This window comes from Ipomoea triloba, chromosome 13 (genome assembly GCF_003576645.1).
Source record: "Ipomoea triloba cultivar NCNSP0323 chromosome 13, ASM357664v1".
Lineage (NCBI taxonomy): Eukaryota > Viridiplantae > Streptophyta > Magnoliopsida > Solanales > Convolvulaceae > Ipomoea > Ipomoea triloba.
In genome coordinates, this window is record NC_044928.1 from 3,859,138 (window position 1) to 3,878,921 (window position 19,784).

General features: G+C 32.0%; 2 protein-coding genes and 1 pseudogene across 3 annotated transcripts in view; 1 reads left to right on the forward strand and 2 right to left on the reverse strand.

Annotated features, from left to right (window-relative positions):
* Positions 1–2,172, reverse strand: part of LOC116001908 — a 5,869-nt gene extending 3,697 nt beyond the window's left edge. Inside the window, exon 1 of one of the 2 annotated variants that reach the window (XM_031241865.1) lies at positions 1,869–2,172. In XM_031241865.1, the coding sequence (XP_031097725.1) occupies positions 1,869–2,066 (198 nt within the window). In that variant the 5' untranslated portion in view covers positions 2,067–2,172. The remainder of the gene's footprint in view (positions 1–1,868) is intronic. The other variant, XM_031241863.1, reaches the window with a different exon arrangement.
* A 7,177-nt stretch (positions 2,173–9,349) lies between these two features.
* Positions 9,350–10,997, forward strand: LOC116001059 (annotated as a pseudogene).
* A 1,285-nt stretch (positions 10,998–12,282) lies between these two features.
* LOC116002567 (uncharacterized protein DDB_G0283697-like) lies at positions 12,283–19,258 on the reverse strand. Its single transcript, XM_031242734.1, has 8 exons — positions 18,736–19,258; positions 16,720–16,782; positions 15,349–16,107; positions 15,100–15,234; positions 14,759–14,842; positions 14,090–14,149; positions 13,653–13,739; positions 12,283–12,942 (listed from the first exon to the last, which is right to left on the reverse strand). Exons 1-8 carry the CDS (start codon positions 19,186–19,188, stop codon positions 12,670–12,672), a joined length of 1,914 nt encoding a protein of 637 aa, XP_031098594.1. The 5' UTR covers positions 19,189–19,258; the 3' UTR covers positions 12,283–12,669.
* Positions 19,259–19,784: the final 526 nt, after the last annotated feature.

The following is a 19,784-nucleotide window of genomic DNA, read 5'->3' on the forward strand; positions in this document are numbered from 1 at the left end:
AAAAAATTAAAAAAAAAAAAAAAAAAAAAAAAAAAAAAAAAAGATAAAAGAACCGAAAGGGCACAGCCACAGCATTAAATTAAAGCACTTACCAGTTCACTCTCCAATAACAATTATTAATATATAACACTGATTAGTTTATCTATAAATAGTTCAAATATCTGACAACGAAATCCTCAAATGAAAGCTACTACCATAATCCTTGAAGTTGTTTTTGAAATGCCATCTCCATGACTCCATACATCCTCAAATTAGTTTAGCTTGCAAGTCAGATTAGCCCTCTCCATAGTAGGAGAGAATATGAGTGAGGCACAACAAGCAAAAGAAAGGAATGCTTATTCCATGACAAAGAGGTAATGTTAAGATTTGCTGTAATATTTTTTTTTATCCTTATTAGGAGTAACATTGTTTTCATTATATATTTTAAACAAATCAATCTGTTTTGCAATTGTCTAGGTACATACATACTGCAAAAGCAAGGGATGCGCAAGGAATGCATCCCTGTTTTCTATTTTCCTAAACAAAGTTGCAGGTAACTATAGCAAACATTGCAATCTGGATATTAACAAGTGGCAAGGAATGCAGAGCAAGAAATCAAGTAGACAGATGCAGCCTGGGTGGTTTATTTAGTTGTACTTATAGCAAAAAATGAATACATGTACATTTTTATCAGGTATTTCTAATGAATTTGTAATCCTATATAAAGTAAGACAGTAAAATTTAGCTATTCTATTCTATCGAAATAGTACAGTTTGACTGCTTCAATTGTAGTAATAGGTATTTATTTACACTTTTTAGCATCGTAATTGTAGTAAAAGAATGTATTCATAAGATAGTATTAGTTGTGTAAAGAAATCAAATTTCCTTTCTTTTCTACTGTGTTGTTACAAGTTGGAAAAAAAATTCAGTCTAAAATCTGACTTAATAATATAGTGATATTACAACATTTAAAGTTAAAACATTTTTCATGTATTTCATATCACTGAATATCAAAATTTCACATTTTTTCAACTATTCAAGTTGCTACATGAAAATAAAAATAAAATTGCATGAGATTTAGTAAGTCACATGGCACATGAAAGAAGTAGTTGAAAAAATGCATCAAATTTTTTAAGTCATCATATGGGAAATACTAAGAGAAGTTAAGGCATCACATTTCTGTGGAAGTCATAATCTGCCCCTCAAAAAATAAGTTTCTGCATTGTCTGTTATATCATAGTGTTCCATTACATTTGATTACTGTAAAAAAATTTAAAATGCAAGTTTAAAAATTAGTTTAAACAACTATTGAACACATAATAGTAACACCATCTTACTCTATATTGGACTAATGAAGGTAGCAATTTTGTTTTTTTGTTTTTTGTTGTTTGTTTTTTTGGGTTTTTGTTAGTAAAACATCTTAGAAACTGATGCCAATCCAAAGTAATTGTTTCAGGTTTCAACATAAAAGAAATTACAAATTAAAAAAATTAGTATTATGATATTTACATCATTTGCCATAAATTTAAAAAAAAAAAAGATTATTTACTGATTACACCATTACATACTCTTCTATACACATTTTAACCGGATCAGTTAAAAAAATAGAATACAATATTATTCAACAATTAATAATTTACAAATATAATTCATTTTTCGGAGCAAATTGTTTTTCAAATTATACATTTTGCAGGTTGAAACAGGTTTAAAATTAAATTATGCAGTTTTACATTTGACCTAACCCTAAACTCAATTTGGGGATTTGTAGGAATTACATAATTGTTTTTAAATACAACCTAGGAAATAAGCAATGAATTGTAAAAAATGAAAATATTTTCAATAAAAATAAGATTTAAGGAAGAATCGACATATGTTGAAGATAGCAATACCAGTAGCTGCTCTCTAAGTGGCGGAAGACAGTGTAGCTGCTCTCTAAGTGGCGGAAGACGGTGTAGAGTAGATTTTGACACCACCGATAAACACAAATTCCAAATCGATATTTTTAAGGGAAACGATTTCAGAAATCGCAAGGTAGAAAATGGTGATTGAACCGTAATCTTAAAGGCATGGATTAGCTGGATAAGCATGAATTAAGATATGTATACGCGATCTACAGTGGATCGCATAAAGATGAGGGTTTAGAGAGAAGGAGGAGCTCAGCTCAGGGATATGGATCGTTGGGCTGAGTGAATTAGGGTTTGGTTTTTCGTTTTATATTTGGGTTCATAACTTCTTTTTTTTTTTTTTTTTTTGAGAAAGGCTCATAACTTAGGCTTNTTTTTTTTTTTTTTTTTTTGAGAAAGGCTCATAACTTAGGCTTGGTGTGCATGAATATATGTATGTTGAACATAGATATATAATTTATATATTTAAGGAAATCAGTGTTTGTTCACGATCAACTTTACGTTGCTGCTTTAAGGATTAGTAACTCAAAAGGTTTAAAAAAATGTGATAGCCAATGAAGGAGGAGACTGTAGTAATTACTCTACCAATGTTGTGTACCATAAAGTATTTAATAATTTGTAACATTTTTATAATACAAATTTTGTTTCAAAATTGTATACAATTTGATGTATGTGAGTATTATAGTCAAATAACTTTAATTAATTAATAGCATTACTATCATCTGTGCATCGCACGGGTAAAATACTAGTACTATATATAAAAGCATTATCCTTCTCCAAAATTTTCCCGCCCAAACGTAGGGGCATTTTAGTAATATGGTAATTATTATTCTAATTATAATTAATTAATATTATTCTATCATAATATTAGTAATTATGGTAATCATAATATATTATATATAGTATAGATTGGTAATTAGTTATTAGTAATTATGGTAATTTGTTATTAGTAATTATGATAATTATTATGATAGTAATTATTGCATTAATGTAATACCACTGAAAATTGTTTATGTTAATTAATGATTATGATAGTATATTTATATTTTATAGATTAATACATATACATGCATTAATGTAATACAACTGACAAATGTTTATGGTATAGATTTATTTATTTATTTATTATGGTAGAATAATAATCTATATCTATATTTTTTTTTGAAAATATAATCTATATCTATATCTATATCTATATCTATATAATAATATATAAAAATATATTAGTTATAATTTGTCATAAACAAATAGCTATAATTGTATGGAATTCTATTAATTATAATTGAATTCCATATATATTATATTCCAATACCTATTTGTTTACAATTCCATTTATTTATTACCAATTACCAATTATTACCAAAAGATATGTTATTATTACGTTAATGGTGAAAATATATGAATGTTAATCAAAAGAATTACCAATTACCAATTACCAATAATAGCTCTGCCTCTCTCTCTCTCTCTTTATGGCTATAAATACAAGAAGAAACCCAATCAACCACCACAATCACCAATTTTAATCTCTCTTAGTTCTATTGTTTTTCGTTTGTGAAAGTATCAATGTACATAGGAAGAACCACCCTTCTCCATAAAAGTTTGACATATTTACTTCTTTTTTTTTTTTACTGTTCTTATCTTTATCTTTATCTTTTTTGATTTTTTTGGTTACACTCATTGCAGGGTCTTATATTTTGCAATCACAAGCGATGGGGTTAATTGTTGGTAGCTTCAATTGTCGAAAGGTAAGCTAATTTGTCAAATAACTACAACTTTTATTCTAAGTATTAACTATTCTTTTTTAATTGATTTTTTTTAACTATTCTTTTATATTTGAAATCTTATATTTCCAGCTCTCTTGATCCTTTAATTACAAATGCAGATATTTGGAGCCTAATAAGCAATGTGATGCAAAGGATAATGGATTTGTTAAGAGATGTGAAAGTTGAGAAGCAATTAATGAAATATTTTTCTGTTGAAATCCTAGACATTTTATGTTTTTGGGCATTAAAGATTTCAAATTTTAAATTTGTGTAATTTGTTTAAATCTTAACATTTCATGGTTTTACATTACTTTGAATATGTAGTTGTTTTATTCGTTTATTCATACCATGTTCAGAGGTGAAATTATAGTTCAAAAAAAAGAATATTGAAAAAATAATTAACTTTAAATTAAATGGCACGGAATTTAGGTCATTAGAAAAAATAAATTAATATTAATAATTGATTTAAAATTGAACAAAAAAGGAAATGAATTTATTTTGACAATTAAATTATTATAATTATATTAATCATATTAATATTTCTGAAGGAAAAAGAAAATGAATATATTAATATTTCATTAGAAATATAATTGGCAATTATATTTTTATAATTATATTACTTATTAATTATATGGAAATGAATATTAAAATCTTTTTATGAATGAAAAAGGAAATAAATATTACACACGGAAATCTGTTATTAATATTACGTTACTAATGTTACTAATTGGCACAGGAATCAGACCAAATGAAAAAGAAGATTAATAATAAAAATTCACTATAAATATAACATAGCTTTCCCTATGGAAAAATTAATAACCACCAAATGAAATATTAGCAAAAAATTATGAAGGAAAAAGAAATGAAAATGAATATTTATTCCTTTTATGAAGGAAAAAGGAAATGATTATATTCATATTTCACTGGAAATATAATCGACAATTATAATTATAATTATAATTATATTAATTATTTAGAAGGAAAAACAAAATAAATTTATTAATATTTCACTGAAAATATAATCAACAATTATATTTTTATAATTATATTACTTTTTAATCATATGAAAATTAATATTAAAATTTTATGAACGAAAAGAAAATGAATATTACACGGGAATCTGTTATTAATATTTTCTTACTAATTGGCAAAGAATCAGGCCAATTAATTGGCAATTATCAGGAAAAATGAATGGAAAGCAATATTAATTGTTTTGATGAAGGAAAAAGGAAATGAATATACTCAAAATAAAAATGGAATATTATGAAAAATGAAATGAATATATTAATATTTCACTAGAAATATAACACAACTTTTTCCTACGAAATAATTAGTAACCACCAAATGAATGATTAGGAAAATATTATAAAGGAAAAAGGAAGGTAAAATAATACTAATTCTTTTTATGAATGAAAAAGGAAATGAATATATATTAATATTTCACTGGAAATATAACACAACTTTTTCCCTACGAAATAATTAGTAACCACCAAATGAATGATTAGGAAAAAATTATAAAGGAAAAAGGAATGTAAAATAATATTAATTCTTTTTATGAATGAAAAAGGAAATTAATATATTCAAAAGGAAATGAAATATTAGGAAAAACGAAATGAACATATTAATATTTCACTGGAAATATCACACAACTTTCTCTACAAACAAATTAGTAACCACCAAATGAAATATTAGGAAAAAATTATGAAGGAAAAAAAATGGAAATGAATATTAATTTTTTTATGAAGGAACATGGAAATTAATATATTTATAAGGAAATGAAATATTAGGAAAAACGAAAGAAATATATTAATATTTCACTGGAAATATAGCACAACTTTTCATATGAAAAAATTAGTAACCAACAAATGAAATATTAGGAAAAAATTATGAAGGAAAAAAGAATGGAGATCAATATTAATTGTTTTTATGAAGGGAAAATGAAATGAGTATATTTAAAAGGAAATGAAATATTAGGAAAAAAGAAATGAATATATTAATATTTCACTGGAAATATAGCATAGTTTTCCTTACAAAAGAATTAGTAACCAACAAATGAAATAATAGGAAAAAAATATGAAGGAAAAAGGAATGACAATCAATAATTGGTTTTATAAAGGAAAAAGAAAATGAATATATTCAAAAGGAAATTAAAATATTACGAAAAATAAAATGAATATATTAATATTTCATTGGAAATATAATCGGCAATTATATTATTATAATTATATGAATTAAATATTAATCAATTAATTATATTAATAAATAGTACTCCATAATAATTAATATTTATTAATTAGAAGGTTAAGCAATCCTCTCACCAACTTTAAATGTCGTTGATCAAATTAATTAGTACACGTGTGACATGAACACTGCAGAAGGTCGAACATATTTAATATATAATAATAATAATTTTTGTATATACAAATTGATATTCATGTTAATGAAAAATAATTAATTTAGTGTAATTGACTAATAATAATTGCTTAATAATTATTATGGTAATTAAGCTAAATATTGGTCGTTGAATTTATTTTTATACTCCTAATAATTAAAGTTAAATTATTTTCTCATTTTTTCATATTTATTTTTGTAATAATATAATTACTTAAGTTATATTAAATATCGATCTTTTTAAGATAATTGTAAACAAACAAGTCATATATTATTCAATTAATTGAGTGATACTTTTGCACTAATCTTATAATCAAATAAATGTACATGTTCAATATTAGATTTTTTTAATATCTTTAATTTTATTATCTAAATAAATAATACAAAAATTTATCCGTGAATCGCACGGGTAATTGGACAATTATTTGCTCTAATTCAAGCAAAGAAAACATCAGAAAACATAATCAATCCAACCAATTTCATCAATTGCGCTATATAATATTTGATGTTATAATTTATATAATTGTATATCGATCCAAATATTCTTAAAATATTATAACAAATTTATTTCGTGCAACGCACGGGCGAAAATACTAGTTTGGTTAATAATGAATGAGTCTCCTTTATTTAACCACGCAATGTCGCCCTTAGCAAGTAAATTAGTGATATAATTTGAGATCATTTAGCACAAGAAAAACTCATATTAATAATATCCTCAATAGTTTGAATTTTAGCATTGATTTTTGCATGTCATGTACAAAGAAAATGGAAAGAAAAGAAGAAAAAAGAGAAAAAGGCAAATATGATACAAAAAAAAAAAACAAACAAACAAACAAAAAACAATTAATGAGCCCCTCTGCTGGCGAGGCGCTGTATGTGCGCCAAATGTGCAACACTGAGCCTCTCTTATACTATTTCTCTCTCCTAGTGGACTTGTGAGCATAAATATAATATAAACATAAATGTGCAGTCCAATTATCAGCTTAGACTTTTAGTTGGATGGAGCACATGATTCAATTTGGTGGTATCAGAGCCATGCAAACGGTTATGGGTTCGAAATTCTGCGTCACCCGTAAAAAAACTCTAAATAACTCTAAATAACTACGGACACAGCGTCGACCTTTGAATTGAAATCTACTTTTAAAATTAATGATAAAGTAGATGGCAAGGAGCGTGTTACCGGTGAACTACTACATGATCAAACACCATGCACTGTTTGCATGATCAAACACCATGCACTGTTTGAAGGTTGTCCAAATGATCAAACACCATGCACTGTTTGGAGGTTGTCCAAAGAAGACTTTGATCATGATTTGATTTGTAGATGGTACAGGAAAGAGGAAAGTGGATTGTTCTATGCTAAAAATATATGGCTTGAGCAATCCAAATGAACAGGGTTACATGAAAGAGGATTGTTCTATGCTAAAAATATATGGCTTGAGCAATCCAAATGAACAGGGTTACATGAAAGAGGATTGTTCTATGCTAAAAATATATGACTTGAGCAATCCAAATGAACATGGTTTTTTTATGGTAGTTTCAAAGCCAATTATTCGCGACATGAGTGATTATTTTTCTTTGACACGGAGCACATGCTTTAATTTGGTATCAGAGCTAAGCAAAAGGTCATGGGTTCGAAACTCTGTGTCACCCGTAAAAAAAAATCTATGGTCCACGTGTTGCTTGGAGCCCATCAAAGTCAATCGGCCCACACACATGAGGGGGCGTGGTATCAGAGCCATGCAAAAGGTCATGTGTTCGAAATTCTGCGTCACCCGTAAAAAAACTCTAAATAACTGCGGACACAGCGTCGACCTTTGAATTGAAATCTACTTTTAAAATTAATTATAAAGTAGATGGCAAGGAGCGTGTTACCGGTGAACTACTACTTGATCAAACACCATGCACTGTTTGGAGGTTGTCCAAAGAAGACTTTGATCATGATTTGATTTGTAGATGGTACAGGAAAGAGGAAAGGGGATTGTTCTATGCTAAAAATATATGGCTTGAGCAATCCAAATGAACAGGGTTACATGAAAGAGGATTGTTCTATGCTAAAAATATATGACTTGAGCAATCCAAATGAACAGGGTTTTTTTTATGGTAGTTTCAGAGCCAATTATTCGCGACATGAGTGATTATTTTTCTTTGACACGGAGCACATGCTTTAATTTGGTATCAGAGCTATGCAAAAGATCATGGGTTCGAAACTCTGTGTCACCCGTAAAAAAAAAAATCTATGGTCCACGTGTTGCTTGGAGCCCATCAAAGTTAATCGGCCCGCACACATGAGGGGGCGTGTGAGCATAAATATAATATAAACATAAATGTGCAGTCCAACTATCAGCTTAGACTTTTAGTTGGATGGAGCACATGATTCAATTGGACTCACAAAAAAATCAAGTTCTTGTAGGGTAATTCAAACCTTCTCTATCTACTTTTCTCTCTCTTCCACATTGGCAAAAAAAGCTGCAAAAATCCATTGAAAATTCTCCTATTGAGATGCTCTAACAAAGGTAACACTTTCATTTTTGGAAAGTAAACGAAATTCATTAATTAGCAAGATTGAAATTTAGTACATCAACAATAAAAGGGGTAGTTATAAAACCACTCAATATAATCATACATAGAAATTGATCTTTAATTAATGCATGGGCAATACAATTTACAAAATGTTTAACAAAAATAAAAAATAAAAAGCTTAAAAGGGTGAAAAGACTTTTGTTATTTTTTTGATGTCATCCACAATGATACTTATTGAAAAATTCAAAAGGAAGAAAGAGTATAAAGAAAAACCTAGAAAATTGTTTAAAAGTGAAAAGTATACATTTAACATAACAATAGTTTAAGAAATCTAAAAATTTTAAAAAATATATTAATTAATTAATTTTAAAAGTGTAGTCTGAAAATTAAAAGACTATTTTAGCATAAGATTGCCACACTGTTGATCGCGAGATCAGACTATTATGACTGGGTAGTAAAAATATTATGATTGTATAACCAAAAGCCACAAACTCATTAGTCAAAATTTAATTTTAACAAATGAGAGATGACAAGCTATCCACAACTACAACCAATAAAAGAAAGAATGTGTGAAAATATAAAAATTAATGCTAAAGCTGAAAGGTGATAAAAGAAGAGATTACTAATAGCAAAGAAATACCTCAAATGATAAAAGAGTTGTAATTCATATTAAGATTTCAAGCAAAAAAAAAAAAAGAAGATATCAAGATAGAATCTTAGACAAGACACTATACATTTTAAGATGCCAATTAATATATCTCTTTATAATGTCAGGCACATTATGCTTAAATGGCGTGTAGTGATTCTTTCATATGTGAGGTCATGAGATCGAGTTAAAATTTTAGTGTGATTTTTGAAGAGTTTTTGTAAGTGTGATTAGGATAAAGAAAATTGGGTGGAGTGCAGGAGAAAAACATCCCCAAAATTCAACTCTTAACATTTGTAAAAAAAACTCATCCATTAATTTTTTGTCCTAAAATTTTGTGCTAATATCAAGTAATGGGGAAAGCCTTATGTTCTATTATTTCTAAACTTATTCTATAACTTATTACATTATAATGATTTTGATGCTAATTAACTCTAAACATTTACATTAACAAAATATAATACCAACGAATGGCTTAAAGAGTTAAAGGTGAAATGCATACATTTCATACAACAATTAAATATATAAAGTCAAAAGAACATAACAAAGATGTCTGGATGGTGTAGTTGGTTATCACACTAGTCTCATGCACTAGAGGTCCCCGATTTGATTCCGGGCTCAAACACTAAAAACTTTAATTTTCTTTACTGTACTAAATTTCCGAAAGCAATATCAAGAGTATTTCATTAAACTGTAAATGATTTTTACCATTTATATTTTATGTAAATGCAATATAAAGATATATTGTGTATTACGGAGTAATATATTTAAAGGTGTGAATCTTATTGAAATAAAATTATTAGTAATGTAATCCAATTGTTAATCGAGTAAAGTGTTTAGATATGTATGTCTATAAAGGAGATGGTCTCAAATATATTTTATAAGAGTTAATTCCCAAAATGGTCCTCCGACTATGACCTTTTCTTAATTTGATTCCTTGACTTTTAATTGCACCTAATGTGATCCCCCGACTATTAAATTTTAAGCCAAAATGGTCATCCGTTAGATTTGGCGTGAAGTATGTGTTAAAATGAAGGGTAAAACAGGTAATTCAGGTTTGCCCCTACCAAGCCACCTGAGGTCGTCGCGGTCGGCGGCGTTGACCCTAGACTCTGAACCTTGCTAATGTCTAAGCAAGAATCGACTCCCTCCAGAAGTTCATCTCCAACAACATTATCCTCGGTGAAAAAGAGATGGACATGGTGTCCATTGAGATCGCTACCGCCATACACCAGATTATAGTCAACGGCACCGCCCTCATCGCTTCCACCCAAGCAGCGGATGATCCGGCGGATCCGGCGGCGAGGTCACAGTGGATCCGGCGGAAAGGGAAATCGTCGAGCGATTTTTTTGACCAAAACAAGGTCGCAACGGATCCGGCGGCGAGGACTAGGAAATCGTTGAGCTAGATGCGGTGGAGCTGGTAGCGGAGCACATCTATTTCTGCGAGATATGCAGAAAGAGATTCAAGCGAGACGCGAATCTCCGGATGCATATGCGAGTTCACGGGAACCTGTTCAAGACGCCGGAGGCGTTGGCGAAGCTCGGGAAATGCTGCGGCAAATCGGGGCCAGGCCGGAACACCCTATTCTTATGCCCTTTCGCTGGGTGCTCAAGGAACAAAACGCACAAGAATCACTTGATGCAGAATTCCGCCCTCTGAAATCCACAATCTGCATCAAAAATCACTTCCGGCGGAGCCATTGGCCTAAGATGTACTCCTGCAATCACTGCAACAAGAAGAACTTCTTGGTTTTGGTGGATTTGAAGAGCCACGCTAATTATGCATAAACCCCAATTTGTTGGCAAAATTTTGCAGCTTAAACCCGCTATCCAATGGCCGAGTTCTTTCTATGGTAGTGTGGTGAAGACGGTGGCGAAAATATAATTTGGGGAAAAAATGAAAAAACGCATCAGGTCAATCGTCTAAACAAGAGAAAATATAAATTGTCCATTTTGTCCTTCATTTTAACGGAATGTTCACGCCAAGGCTAACGGAGACCACTTTGGCTTAAAATTCAATAATCGGAAGATCACTTTGAGTGCAATTAAAAGTCAAGGAACCAAATTAAGAAAAGGTCATAGTCGGAGGACCGTTTTGGGAATTAACTCTATTTTATAATTTTATGTCAACTTTCAAAAAAATCTTAAAGCTTTAGCGTCATATACCTATCAAACTCAAAATATTTAACTTAACACCAGAGAAACATAAGTTAAAGGAGAAAAGATTTGAGTGACTTATTAATCTAATCTTATAAAATGCGAAATATTAGTGCAGCAATTCTGTAAATTGACCAAGGCAGCCAATTACGCACACCTAGAGGCTAGACCAAAGAAATTTATTCATTCCTTAGGCACCCAAGTAACTAGTTTGTTGACTAGACGTGCCAGACAGGCAAATTATTTGATTAATTTTGGACAAAACAAATCTAAACTCTAAATAACAAAGGAAATCGACGCTTGGCTGGAAGTTTACTCCTTGAAAGTCCACATATCATTTTCTTAATATACACAACATAACTACAAAACTTGGGCATTTTTTTGCTACAAATCATATGCAACAAAAATATTACAAATGAAACTATAAGCTATACTCTTTTTCATTGTGTGCCTTGTATCCTTGTGACCAATGTTGTTTTCTAATAGTGCATCTCTAATCTTACTATGAAGTGATGTAAAAATTTCAACTCCTAAGCAAAATTTGCTCGGTTATCACCTGGGTACTGCACTCCACCTCAATAAACTTTCAATATAATGAACAACTAACACCAAAAAAAGTGATCGAGTAGGTGAAGTATCACATAAGATCTTCTTAGTGCAGTTCAATTCTTGCTAATACCCTTTCAATCGAACTCATCACATAGGATCTTCCTAGTGCAATTTACCTCTCCTGTGTGATTTGCAGGTTATTACACAAAAGCAGGTTAATAAAGTGATTCAAAAAATATACACAAGGATAGCTATATGCCTATATTGTAACCTGCAACATAATTCTCTTCATTCACAGGATATAACACTGACTCAATAAAGTTCTCCACTGAGAGGGAACAATTCAAAAAGAGAGTGCATGATAACATGGTCATATCTAACAACTCTATATTGCATGGTGCACTAATAGTAACCAACAAATCGAGTAAAGATATCACGGTCATAACTAACGACTCTATATTGCATGGAGCACTAATAGTAACCAACAAATTGAGTAAAGAAAAGAACGACCGACAATAATGCTGTAGAGAGAGGTAGCAACAATGCCTGAGCTAAACTTCTATAAAGACACCACCAATGTCTATGTAAAAGGGGGAGGACCCGTACAAACTAAATAAACCCTAGAATTATTGTCAACTTTATAAAAGACTATGATGAGTACACTAGCAAGCAACAAGTATGGCTGTATTGGTATAACTAAATATATACACAAATAACCTGGTGTATTGAAGCCGGCCAGAAACTAGTAGCATGGTCACTCGGCATTGTTAGCAGCAGAGTTATCTTTGGGTCTAGCTTCGTCGGGTGATTTCTGACTATCCAGCCCTACCTCCGTTGTTTTCTTAAGAATGTCATTGCCTTCTTCCTCGTCTGTATGGGCATTAGCCAACTTCTCTCTGTCCTCAAACTTTGGAGCGACCAATGGTTCAGTGCCAACATTTTTTCTGGCGGTTTGCTCTTGTATAGTGAGCGTTGCAACTTCGTCTCTTGATGCGTACCAGGTATTACCACAAGGTCCACACTCCAGCTGGCACAGAAATAGCAATCAGTACCCCAAAGGGAGCAAACTTATCTATGACAAGAAACGTCGTTTCAAGGCCATTCAAGCCTTCAAGGCATATCGAACTTTAACTAGGTTAAATTCATAAAAGGAAATCAAAATATGATTCTTTTTTCTTTTGCACCAAATTTATAGAAAACCCACAAGAAAAATACTCTGATGCATAGTTCAGAACATAAAATTGGCAGAAGTTTCGAATATGAACTTCAAAGCCTTCACTGCAGTCCTCTAAGCCCAATAGAGTAAATGGAAAGTTCCTTCCCAACTGCTCATCACACTATACTCGGAGGGGATGGTGTCCCCATTTTTTGCCAATCTGATTATTAAAGAAACCCAAAAATTTGACTACAGAAGTACAGGGAGAGTCATTATGGCTCCAATTTAAAAGGGAAGAATTAGTCGATGGAGAGACCACACACATTGATAAAAGTTTGGAGACAGATAAGAAGCCTTCCACTACCCTCTTATCTAATTAATTGTTAATTGTTGATAGTGCACTGAGTATAGTTCCCTATATCTATTCATTTGAACTCCAAGTGTTCTTCAAACAATTTTTTGTGGGATGGAAGAGGATTAGAGGTAATACTTTATCTACTAGCAAGATACAATATCGAACAGTTTTACACGCAATATCAATACAAATTATAGCAAAGGCATCAATGAAATAAGAGACAGACCTGATAACGGTCCCCATGTCCCGTCTGAATGATTTCTAAGAGACGCACTTGTTTCTCAGTACATCTGTTGCACCGAGCATCAGTCATCTGTGCCATATATCAAATAAAACATTTATTTAAAAATTAAAAAATTAAAAAAAGAAGAAGAAGAAGAAGAAGAGTAAAGGTCACAGCATTTTCATGGTGCTACATAGGATGAAATCCATTATATGCTCCTGAAGAGAAATAAAGCATGGCTTTATTCACAGTGATGGTATGCATTTTCACAACTCCATCCATTGGAGGCCTCCACTCCAAAAAATTATCTTACACATGACAACTATTATCCTCCCCATAAGTCCATAACTAATTACCAAGTGAAGAATAAGCAGTTGAATAACTCAATAGATTGATTAAGAAAAGAGAATCAGTGATTCAAACAAAACAAAAAAAAGAACCTGTATGAGCTCTTGCTCATCAGGCTTTCTGCGTGCAATCTCTTCTGCTGTCAATCCCTCCTGAAATTCAATTGAAGAATAAACAATTATATATAGCAATGATAACACAAAACGCAACTAAACCATAATCCTACTCTAGTTGTATCGACTATAGTCTATAGGGATATAGCAATGATAAACAATATGCTAATATCAAATCTGAAATTCCTGAGGAATAGAAAAAGAAAAACTTCCACATTTTTAATGAAGACTAGTGTTGAGTTTGTAAGAATCATAGGCCTGGCGGGTGGAGAATAACACCACCCGCCAGTTAGGAGGAAGCAAGATGAAGAATCAAGAAGAGAGAAATGGCTGAAAATATATTAACTATCTTACTTCATGTCTTTTACTGAAAGAAGATTACACAATATATATACACATAAAAGATGCTCAAATAGTAAACCTACAAAGCTACCCAATAATCTTTTCAGCTCCCAAGGCTACAGTATGTTCATTTCAGCTCCCAAGGCTTAGTTCACACTGCTCAAGGAAGACAATTCTAACAACTAGGAAATTGTATATGATCAATTTTCATGAAGGTAAGCAGCTTAAGAAGATATCATTGTTAAGCTCCAAAAATTACATATTTACATGGTGGGTCAAGCCATTCATGCCAATAAAAACCCTTACTTTTAACTCATTTGGCGACATGTTCAATATTTGATATGCTTCCAACTCCCCATTTAAAAGCCGTTGGGCTAATTGCACATTGTTCTGCAAAAAAAATAAAGAAAAAGAATTTGAAAATCTACATTTAATTTAATGAAGATTAAATAAAAGCTAAGATTCTTACAAATAAAACACCATGGATGGACATCTATGTATTCCTCCCTAATGTCATTCTAAAAGGTCACATTCAGAGAAAACAGTATATTTCAATTATACTAATCAATCCATTACTGTCATCCCTGAGATAGATACATCATACATATCCGTAAACATGGCTAAAGAAAATCATCTCCAAACCTAACCTTAAAATTAAAAGATAACTGCCGCATCTTTTGGTTGTACTTCTGGAAATCAGACAAAAGTGCTTCATGTGCAGCTTTCTCAACAGCAACTACTGCAGGAACAGCAGTGTCTGGCCAACAAATATTTGTGTCTCCCTGTGGAATAAAAGAGCAAAACATCTCAAAAGGAATCCTACTATACCCTGGTATTCTAGAAAGTAATCAAAACAATCTGAAGAACATTAACAGTCAGAAGAACAGAATGCATACATTTGACTTGTTTTCGTCAGACTCATTTACAAGGTTTGAGGAACTAGTTTTACTTGTAAGATCAGTGACATCAGAAACACCTTTTTCTTTAGCATCATCCTTACCCCTACCCCCAGGGTTACTCATAAACTGAATAGCTTGAAGCAGCTTTTCCAACCACTTGTCACGGTGTTTTTCACCAGTAAGTGCATTGAAATCTGAAAGTATTTTGAAATACTCTGATGCAGTGTCTACACAGCTTCCTGGTGTTTCTGCCTTTAGAAATTGGCCATTTCTACTGGGTGCATCATCCTTTCTAGAGACATCCAAAGATGGGATGCTCTTTTTCCTCAAAAGACGTTTACTCTTAAAAAAATGATCTTCCTGTACAGCTGCAGCATCCTCGAGCACAATATCAGGAAGATCTCCAAGTCGCGAAAATGTTTTCTGAACAAGGAGATCAATCTCATGCTGCTTGTTATCTTCATAATCCTTATCTGTTAACTTAAAAAGATTCATCTGCTCGGTATCATAGACTCTTTGGACGAAAAAACCAGGATGTTGCTTGCGATTTGGAATCTGTTTGTTTAAGGGGATAAAATGTACAACACACTTGTGCATGACAGACTCTGCAGGAACCTCATCACGGTGAAAGCTATAAAACAATTCCCTTGTATCACGTGAAGGCCAGTTTGCACCTGTTCTACTTTCTGCCTCCTCAGGTCGATAGAACCACTGTCCAGTAACCATCATGCTCCCTTTGCTGGTCTGGGAAATATCCTGCAAATGCCCACCCCCAAAAACCCACCCAAAATTAAATAAGAACTCATTGATAAGAGTGGTGATTGGAGGAGACAACCAGGACAGTCAAAATTCATTATTCATTGTTTGGATAATATATTTGAAGCATTGTCTACTCCTGGAACAAATCATTCTTAGGAACACCACTCTCCAAAGGAATAGGAACTCATAGAAAGTGAGAAATGGAAAAGGAACTATGAAAACAGGCATTTAAAACCAGCTTGATCTTGCATAAGAAAAGGAGAGGAGGGAATAATTGAGATCAGGAAATCTTATGGGTACACTGAACTCTACTTTTAGGTAGGCATTTAATTATTCATAGCAGTAAAAGGAATTATTTTGACTCAACTTTAATACACATAATGGCCACTAACATAAGTAACAAGAATAGGGAAGTAACGGACTCAAAACTTAATGCAAATTTGAACTAGAACATAGCAACTTCCACATGCTGAAAATTTGGACAGTCTCCACTAGATTTGGAAAGACATGTTGAAATTCCATTATTGATAACCATCAATAAAAGTTTGAAGTGAGAAACAAAAATAAAAATAAATTAAATTAAAAACTGTTCATAATGACAACAAATACCTTAATAATAGCAACATAAGGTTTCTGATTTGGCTCCGCAGGAACTAAGAGCACTGGATCTTCCTACACAATAATAACACACAGTAACATAAGAAAAAGGAAGCACAGTGCACGAGATCCACTATGCATATCTCTTGGGTAATTCTTACTGGTAACACAAGCACATAATAACAAAAAGGAAATTGGAGACTTGCGAAAACCGGTTAACTGGTAGTGTCTTACAGATAAAAAAGAAAATAACCCCGGAACCAACCCCTAAAAAGAACTCATACAATGTACTTTCCATCGGAAAAAATTAAACTTGCCTACCAACCAGTCCATTTCTAGTCCAACTCGAAATTGCAGTTTATAACAGTACCATAATAAGCCTTATTATTCCTTCTTACAGTTAGACATTTAACAGATTAAATCTAGCAAGTCAAAGATTGTATTACATAGAGAGTTCAAGACAATTTATTTGGCGTTTGGTTGGTGACTTTTGTACCCTACTATCGGATTTGATTCCCATTGCCATGTTTGTTTGTCTACTTTTGCTATCCTACTGTAGGATTCAAATCCTTTAGTAATCATAAAACCCATTATCCTTTTCCTCCTCTAATTTTGAATATGAATCAAAAATGAGGAAGAAAATAAGAAAATAAAAAAAGTTATTGTCCATGCACTTAATATGGAACTTTAATATATATACAAATATATGTATGTGTATGTGTATATGTATATATTATACATTTTTATTTATTTTTATTTTAATTACTTATTTATTTATTTATTTTTATTCCAATTCCTATTTACTAGAGACTTTTTCCACTTAAACCCATTACAATGGCCAAGTATTTGATTCCAATTGCGATTTCAATTCCAATGTTTGAACCAAACGCCCCCTTAGACTACAAATAAGAATAAATGTAGCATGTGCAGAGCAGTTCGGATGCCACACACTCTTTATCATGTTACATTGTTACTAATTAGTAACGGTAACATTTTTAAATAGAGAATGAAGAGCTGCTAGAAACAATGATTAATATCAATGAATAATGCATTTGTTTGCCATTAAAAAGTTTCTTGGAACTATTAATGGCTATAGCAATCTAGGTACATGTTCCCTTCAAATTCTGTAGCTATTACGGAAAGCCATGAGTTATCAGTAAACAAGTTAACAATTTAAATCTTAAAAGTATAAATAGTGAAGGTAATGACAACCTAAACTACAAATAGATAGCAAATGTAATACAACTAAACTCGAGAGACTTCGCTTACTTGAGAATTTGGAAATTTAGCCAACAGGATGAAGGATTAGGGTTATTCCTAGCCATGGTATCCAAAACATTCTACTCTGAGTTTTTTAACTTACTAATTGAAATCGTCACTCAGGGAGCAATTTGATCTCCCTAGTCCTTCAAAAGGAATTTCTCACTAAAGCAATCAATCTAGCCCATCGCAAAGAGCAAACCTGTTATGAACTGCAGCAGGGTAAAGGCTGAAGGCTAAAGGGGGCGGTGGTACTGATACCAGGTTAAAGTACTTGACGGGGGCGGGAGGCTGAGATCTATTTGGATGAAAGGAAGAAAGGGTGGGTGTCATCACATTTAATTGAAGTTGCAATAACAGAAGGGCAGCCAAATCAACAGTGGTTACTGATATTCAAAATTTTCTTCTAAGTCATAAAACTGAGACAGAATTTTTCATTACAGGTTGAAAATGATGCTTGCTCTGTAAGCTCAATTTCCCTTCTTATGCAATAAACTGCTGTCCTTTTTTGAATATCTTTCCATGAATACACTATTGCTTTCCAGTTTACTAGTCCAGTTCATTACAAAACTAGGCAAACAAGCAGAAAAAAAAATCTAAAGACTCAATTTTTTGCAATGCCAAACCACACAAAACAATCAAGCCCTAAATAATAAAGATGATTTCAATTAGAAAGGCAACCCCTAATTCAATATCAGGAAATTCTTTTCAGCTCAAACAAATTAAGCAAGCAGAAATATCAATAAAATAACACAAAATCACACTTACTAGATCATAACGAAATCCATCATACTCGAAGGCGTCGAAGTGTTTCCTCCGTCCTCGGCCTTTGCCACTAACCCTAACGACATCTCCCACGGGTTTCGCGTCCTCCTGCGGCTCATCTTGCTCCTCCTCCTCCCCGGCCGAGGGTTCCGTTTCCGGCTCCACCTCTTCCACCGCTTTTTTCTTCTTCCTATTCCTCCTGTTATTATCTTCGCATTCTTCCTCCCCCGGCTCTCTCTCCTCTACATCCTCCACCGCTTTCCTCTTGCTCACCTTCCGCTTCTCTCCACCACTCTCCTCTCCCTCCCGATTCTGCAGCTCCTCCCCTTCTTCTTCTTCGTAATCCTCGCCAAGCAGCATTTTTTTGCGCTTCTGAGAATTCTGCCGCGACGGCGGCGGCGCTGCTTCCCCTTCGTCGTCGCTTGTTGCTATCTGTGTGAACCGCCTGATACCCATTGATGTCTGCGTGTCCGCTAGAAATAGCACAGGAACTTCTCTAGCTTGCCAAGTGGAGAATGGCGGTATTTAGTACGTCTTTTTCATCAAAAACCATTGCTGAAAAAAAAAAAAAAAAGTTGTGCGGACAATACAGTATCTTTTTAGATTACCTCCCAACTAATTTTATTTGACAATTTCTAGTTGGAAATTTAGTTGGAAAGTATACATTTTTTTTTTTACTAGTAGTAGTATAATTTTACCAGCGTGATGCACGGAATGAATTTGTTATAAACTTATAATATATTAAAAATATTTAAATTTATATATTATTATTATTATATAAATTATAACATCAAATATTATATAGTGCAATTGAAGATATGTTTTGGATCGATTATATTTTTTAATGTTATCCTTATTTAAATTCAAGCAAATAATTGCTGAATTAATAGCTAATGTGTAGATGTACGCATGCGGTGCTGAAACTTTAGAGATTTTATATATCATTGTTTAGGATTTTTATAAATTGAACAAATATGCTCGTTCTCTAGTAACTCAGTTATAGAAATCAATTGTTATTATAGTTTTACTATATATAATCTTATCTTACTATA